At 53.3% G+C, this 6,764-nt stretch overlaps 1 protein-coding gene across 2 annotated transcripts; it reads right to left on the reverse strand.

Moving 5' to 3' along the window:
* Positions 1 to 1,250: 1,250 nt before the first annotated feature.
* LOC125553605 (squamosa promoter-binding-like protein 10) lies at positions 1,251 to 3,974 on the reverse strand. 2 transcript variants are annotated; one of them, XM_048717366.1, is made up of 3 exons: positions 3,128 to 3,974; positions 2,109 to 2,293; positions 1,251 to 1,995 (listed from the first exon to the last, which is right to left on the reverse strand). In XM_048717366.1, exons 1-3 carry the CDS (start codon positions 3,796 to 3,798, stop codon positions 1,592 to 1,594), a joined length of 1,260 nt encoding a protein of 419 aa, XP_048573323.1. In that variant the 5' UTR covers positions 3,799 to 3,974; the 3' UTR covers positions 1,251 to 1,591. The 2 variants fall into 2 exon arrangements, with proteins under 2 accessions (XP_048573323.1, XP_048573324.1); XM_048717367.1 differs by having other exon boundaries at positions 1,251 to 1,992; positions 3,128 to 3,972.
* Between the last annotated feature and the right edge of the window lie 2,790 nt (positions 3,975 to 6,764).

Consider the following 6,764-nt stretch of genomic DNA (forward strand, 5'->3'; position numbering starts at 1 on the left):
GGAAGAAGAAAACAAAGGCTGAAGAGGAATACTGCCTGTTGTATGGTGACACTACAACACAGGGCATCAATCCCGGTTGCAGAGGGACTTTAGTCCCGGTTCTGCAACCGGGACTAATGCGACAACTTTTAGCCCCGATTGTGTTATGGTCCGAAAATTCAGCTAACACATTTTTTTTCAGGTGTCAGCGTTTCATTTCCTCGTTCACTACGAAGTGGGGTATTCCCCTGGACATCCGTTCCCTTGAGCACATGTACTACTACATGCATCCACATCATCTACGAATGTAGGCGCTCGAAATTAGTGCGCCCCGCTAACGCTTCAATGCGCGGTCCAGGCCCTCGGAGGCAACCGAATCGGCAAGCAAATACGCCATGAATGGCCGTCTCATCCATGCATGCATGCATTACGATCGGCCACCCATGTCCCAACCCCGATGGCGAGCGAGCAGACACGATTTGCCTCGCCCTGCGCCGCATGCATGCATGCAAGCAAGCGACGGGCCCGGCCGCATTAACCACCCCCTCCTGCGCGCAGGCAGCATTCAATCTTCTGCCGCATGCATGCATGCATGCACGTACGGCCCTCCAAATACACACGTACGACGGGATGAACGCCCCAGATCCCAGGACGGGCCGCTACAGCCCCACGTCGCATCCGGGGGCAGCAAGACGCCCAGCGTGCAAGCAAAGATCCGACGCAAAATTAGCGGCCACATGCACATCCATCCGTGGCTTTAGTTAATGAACTCCATGCGCATGCATGAATGAATGAATGAATGATGGTGCGGGCAGCACTCCACTACTGTGGATGAGCACGCACGTACGTACGTACTACTAGTCACTCTAGTAGCTGGGTAGCCAGCCTTGTCGTGCATTAAGCCTCTCGCGTACGTACGTACGTACGTGCCCAGGCAGGATCTGTGGGGTGGAGGGAGGGCTCCATCTTGACATGCAGTTAATACTAACGGCAAGCATTTGCATGCATGGTCCAACCCTTGGAATTACTCCTGATACTCCATGCGTTGCATCCCAGTAAAAACGGCCGAGGTTAATAGCTTAGGCAATGGCAGATTCGCAAAGATTCTCGAGTAATGTGCGTTGGGACCTCTTGGATTGGGCAGGCGGTAAATGTTAAAATTTTGAATTATCCTCTTGGAGCTAGTCACACACCCACATCTATTTGTTGACTAGCTAGCTGTGGGAGATATATAATGCAGTAACACAGAAACTTGAATGCGAGGTGGACAGTGAGTAAAAACAATTAACAGGGCTAAGATAATGACACAAACATTATTTCCTCACTGAAACAGAAAATGACAGAAAGGCATGCTTGCTTGCAGCACTACAGGAGCTAGCACTGCGGGAAAGAAAGTTGGGAGAAAGGCATGCATGCTAGGTTGCACAGCCTTTCCTAGCTGATCTCACCACTTTGAGACTATGGACTATACCCTTAAGGTTTTTTGCTCTCCTTTTTTTTTTACCTACACACAAATTAATTAAAGGACACTGTTGAGACAGTGCTAGGCTTAGGCTGGTGACCACTCCATGGCTCCATGCATGGACCTACAAGCTCACCTGCATCGATCGGTCTACATGAAGTCCACCTCAAACAGATGCATGTTATTGTTGTTGTTGCCGCCGCCGCCATGGTTGCTGGTGTTGTTCTGGTCGGAGACCTCGCCGTTGGCCGCCCCGGCGGATGGCAACCCACTGGAGCACACCGAGGAGCACGACAGGATGTTGCTGTTGCCGTTGCCGTTGTTGTTGTTCTGCTGAAGCAGGGAGGTGATGAAGTGCTGCTGCTCCTGGTGGTGGTGGTGGAGCTGCATGGCGCTGTTGAGCTGCTGCTGGTGGTCGTCCTTCTCCCGCGGCTCGCCGAGGGTGAGTGTCATCGGCCTCGCCGTCGCCGCCGCCTTGCTCTGGTCGTGCTGCTGCAGGCAGCTGATGGCGCTCGTGTTCGACGAGATGGTCGACTTGGCGGCGCTCAAAGCTGCTTCATCGTACGTAGAAAAGGAAACTAATTAGTACCCGTAGTGGTTAGCGGTGATCAATGGCACTAGGTAGGATGCAAGTAAAGGAAAGGTAAATGCACGCTAGCTAGCTTACTGTTGTTGTCGGCGGCATAGGAGCTGGAGATGGCACCGGCGTTGTGTTTCTTGGAAGGCGGCGCCGAGTCCTTGGACGTTGCCGTCGTGCTGCTGCTCGCCGGCTTCCTCCGGCGGCGGTTGTGCTCGGCCAGCCTCTTCCGGCAGCTCCTCTTGGCCTCGTCGAACTCGGTGAGCACGTGGAACCTACACCACCAACAAACTTAACTCAATATTTTCCTCTGTAAAAAACCAAACTAACTAGCTAGTCAATCTTTAGCTAACAAACCTCGCAAAAAAAATCTTTAGCTAACAAAATGCTAGCAGTAAATAGCATCTACCGTTCAACCAAATAATGTTGATCGATACACGAGATGACGAGCATGGAGGGTGAAGAAAACTATAATTGGCATGCAAAAGTCTAGTCGCCACTGGCATCCTCCGCTGCAACGTTGGTCAATAGGAGCATAAAGAGAAAAGGCCGGGGAAGAGATATGGTCAGGGCAAAAGCCTGGCACCGGATCAGCCAGCGTCTCCCTCCTCTCCTCTCACCCTAGCCTGCTCTCTGCAGCGGCATCCCGAAGCACGCAGCCTTTTCCCTCTCGCTTTTGATTCTCCCCCTTTCCACGATCCTTTCTCCGGTCCGCCCATCGATCGATCCCCGGAAAACCACCAAGGAAAGAAAACGCCATGGGCAGATGCGCGCAGGTGCATGCATGACCTACTACTCCACCATGCCATGCCATGGAGCAGTGTTTTCTCTTGTCTTTTTTTGGTTGACATGACTGGTCATCTCATCTCGGCCGGCTTTTGCACAAGGGAGAGCTTTTCCATGGCCGCAAAGGACAATGGACATGAGCCGAATCAGAGCGCGAACTGAAAAGGCAGACAGCTTCCAGCGGCCCTACTGCCCTAGACTTGCTGCAACCTAGCTCTAGCTATACCAGGCCTCTGCAAGAACATCGCCTCCCCCGATGCGCGAGAACTACTGTTCCATTTCTGGGGGGAGAGAGAGAGGGGGGGACGGAGTGGGGGTCTGACCTGCTGCACTGCTGGCAGAAACGCTGCTGCTTGCCGGCGGCGGCGACGAGGGACGCCTTGGCGTGGTACTCGCACACCTTGTGTCGCCGGTGGTAGTGCTTGGCGCCGGAGAGGTCCGCCTTGCAGCCCTCCGCCTGGCACCGAGGCGGCTGGTGGTGCGCGCCGCCGAACCCGAGCCCGAACACGCCGCCCAGGCGGGAACGCATCAGCAGCCGGTCCACGGCCATCATGTCGCCGGGGGAGAAGTAGGTCCGCCGGCCGAGGTTGAGCCCGATCCTCCCCGCGTCGCCCGCGCCGCCGCCCTCGCGCTTCACCATCCCGAGCGCCGGGTACACGTCGCCGTGGCCGTGCATGCCCATGGGCGGCATCTGCAGCTGCATCCCGGGCATGGGCGGCGGGGCCATGGGGAGCAGCCCGCCAGCGCCGCTTCCGTTCGGCGGCAGCGCCAGCATCTGGTGGTGCGGCGTGTCCTGGAACTGGCCGAAGGCGGCCGCGGCCGCCGCGAAGTCGAAGTTGTCGTACATCATCGCGCCCTGGTGGCGCTGGCCTCCCCCTCCGCCGCCGGCCTGCACCATGCCGGCGTGCTCGAAGCCGACGTAGGGCGGCGGCTGCATTGCCCCGAACGGGAAGTCGTCGCTCGCCGCCGCGTTCATCCTGCCGCCGCTCATCATGGCCCGAGCGAGCGAGTGGTCGGTCGTGGCGCAAGAAGGCCGGGGGAGCTAGCTAGCTAGCTAGGTGGCTTGTGGTTGGCCAAGCTCGCTCGCTCGCTCCGTCGCTCGCTCGCTCCGTCGCTCGCTAGCTGGCTGGCTGAATCAGTGTGGCTGTGCTGCGCTGTGCTGTGTAAGGTGGTGGAGGGCGCAGAGGTGGTTAAAAAGGGAGGCAGGAGAGAGAAGAGATCGGGAGAGAGCGATGCGGGCAGTGTACTGTGGTGTAGAGAGAGAGAGAGTGAGGGGGAGTGGAGGAGGGAGGGAGGAGAGTGATGAGTGTGTGCGTGTCCGTTGGCAATAACTCTTGGCGCGTAGCTTGTCCGGGATTGGCATGCATGTGTCAGCGGCCTCACCGGACGAAGATGGCCGGGCCTTCTCCTTGCTGTTCCGGTGCAACAAGTCGCCGTGGTTGTTGTGGAGAGAGAAACATATGCCCCTCACAGGGAGGACATGCATGGACGCTTGTGTTGTGTGGGCTCCTATACCGCTATATATCGATTTGATCATTTCTCACTGTTCTTCTTGTGCTTGCGAAATCAAAATACGAGGCTGATTCGAGCATGCACTCACGTGATCTTCTTTGGCCCGGACGTGTCCTCGACCTTTTGTGTCCTTTACTCAACATTTCTCTCATCAAAATGCATCGGGGTCGCTCTTACACTACTTGTGCAGTCCACAAATTGTACATTGTAACGTGTACCGCAGGTTTTTGGATTCCTTTTTATCAGAGCGTTTGCTAACTAACAGGTACCTGATCTATTCGTTAGTCTTTTTCTGCTTCGCGCCAGGCCAAGGGTGGTAACGACGTGAGGAGTGGCGGCGACGATCTTTGGCCACGGCCACACCGAACTGTGAACGAGCGTGAGCTAGCCGGAGCGAGTCCAAAACTTGACGGGTGCGGATCAGGGGTCTCAGGGATCATCGGACTTGCTGCAGTTTGGGGTTGGGGGGCTCTAGAGGGATGTTCACGCCGGAGACCAACACGACGGTGGTGGGAGGTCAAGGGCAGGCCGGGGCGGCAAGGCGGTGTGCGGCAGCGCCAGCTTACCGCGGGGAGCGGAGCCACGCGGTTAGGGTTGGGTAGGTCGCGTGGAGGAGGAACCGCGGGAGGAACTGTGATCTTTCTTTTTCATTTTTCCCCCAAGAAGATTTTTCATATTGTTGGGTCTCTGCATGAGGCGAGCCACAGAATGCACATCCAATTGATCATGTGTGCATGCCTGCGTGCTGTAGAAAAACGAACCAGACGAGCAGAAAGACCAAGGGAAGGTAACCGGAGAGGACTAAATAAAGACCACCACTGCTACAATGTGATACGATGTTTTTCGGTTTGTCACATGTGCACAGACGACACCTACCAAGCAGCCAGGGTTCGCTCGGCTGCAGTCTGGTATGGGGTTGGTTTCTTACTTTCCCACAAGGGCCCGGCTTTTCTTTGCCAACACACCAGCAGCTAGCCAACATGAGCTGTTTTCTTTGACAAAGAAAATCAGACGTTTAGGTTACCCCATCTTATACGAGGTTGGAGCGTTTGGAATAATTGGGTTATGGATGGCAACCCTTTGATGGCATGCTTCTCAATAAAGTAGCAAAATCACGGGATGGCTTAACTAAATTTTTTTTTACGGAACTAACAAGTGGCAGTTGGCAATTGCATAAGCTTGCTTAATAAGCGCAAATCAGGCTACTAATGCAATCGCTGATTCTGCTAGATATATTTCTATACTGCAAAGCTATATTTGGGGAAGCAAATGCGTTGTACTGTTGGTGAATTCATGGGTGCATAATGTTTTGTACATATAATGCAATGATGTTTCAAGAAAGCACGGCCAGCCTCATAGCAATAGTCCTTTGCATTATTCATGTAGTTGGCAACAATGTTGAATTTCTCGATGACGGTACATAATTTAGCACATATCCATAACAACAAACATGCACATCACATCATATAATTGCAATTGATGCTCATAATTTAATTATAGTCAATGAATGACAATTGATGAGTCCATGAAGAAAAACAACCTACTAGGTAGACTTTCACCCCTTGTCACAGCTCAACAACACGTTTTGGAACAGTGAAATATCAGCAAGTTTTTTTTAATATTGTTGATACATGTATGCTATTTGCAATGGGATGTGATGTGGTGTGTACAAATGCTTATTTCTATGTGATCACTTGTCAATGTTGTGATTTGAGTTCAACTGTGTGAGTAAGGTGATAAGAGTTATGAGTATACATTTGTGCTTCAACGTGTATCGCTGTAAAGGCCGTCCGCGATCAATATGTATCACTTACAATCACCATTGGAAGAATCCATTGCAGTGAGCCACACAAGGGCGTCAAACTTGAGACTTATTTTTAGTGAAAAGTGGCAGAGGACAGCAAAAGAGGCACCTTACTCATTGGTAGTTGGTACATAGACAACCGGGAATATATGCTTGCACTAACCAACATTCTAACCCTGGAGGCTAATAATAAGAGTAAGTTCATCTCTAAGGGAACTCCCCTTATAGCTACGCTATTTCTCAGGAACAAAAACACGGGTCAAATTGTGGGGTGGGTATTGGGCTGTCAGGGTACGTTTGCACATGTCTGCCCTGTCGACATGCATTGGCGTGGCCCATTTGGACCCCACAAACCCCCTTTGACTGATCCGCCAAAAACCATAACCCTGGCTCTCACTCTCCTCGTCTCTCATCTCCTCTTCGCCCCTCTTCCCTTCTTTCCCTGCCATGTCCAGCTCTGGATCTGAATGGGGCTATGACAGGGTGGAGTGGGATCTCCTTGAGGCTGTGGTAGAGCAGCGACTCGCACCTCTGCCTCGCGCTCCGCCGGTACTGGATGAAAATCTATGGCGGGGCGTCACCCCTGTGAGCTCGGGGCAGATTGAGTAGTAGCTGGACGGCGTCCCGACCACCACAGTGTGGGT

The sequence above is a fragment of the Triticum urartu genome, chromosome 4 (genome assembly GCF_003073215.2).
Source record: "Triticum urartu cultivar G1812 chromosome 4, Tu2.1, whole genome shotgun sequence".
Taxonomy (NCBI): Eukaryota; Viridiplantae; Streptophyta; class Magnoliopsida; order Poales; family Poaceae; genus Triticum; species Triticum urartu.

Bases quoted from the DNA above. Each gene is read 5' to 3' on its own strand.
- LOC125553605 (XM_048717366.1), bottom strand. From the start codon at position 3,798: ATGATGAGCGGCGGCAGGATGAACGCGGCGGCGAGCGACGACTTCCCG. The intron at 2,294-3,127 runs GTCAGACCCCCA...TTGGTGGTGTAG, and splicing joins TTCTGCCAGCAGTGCAGCAG to GTTCCACGTGCTCACCGAGT. The intron at 1,996-2,108 runs GTAAGCTAGCTA...CGTACGATGAAG, and splicing joins CTATGCCGCCGACAACAACA to CAGCTTTGAGCGCCGCCAAG.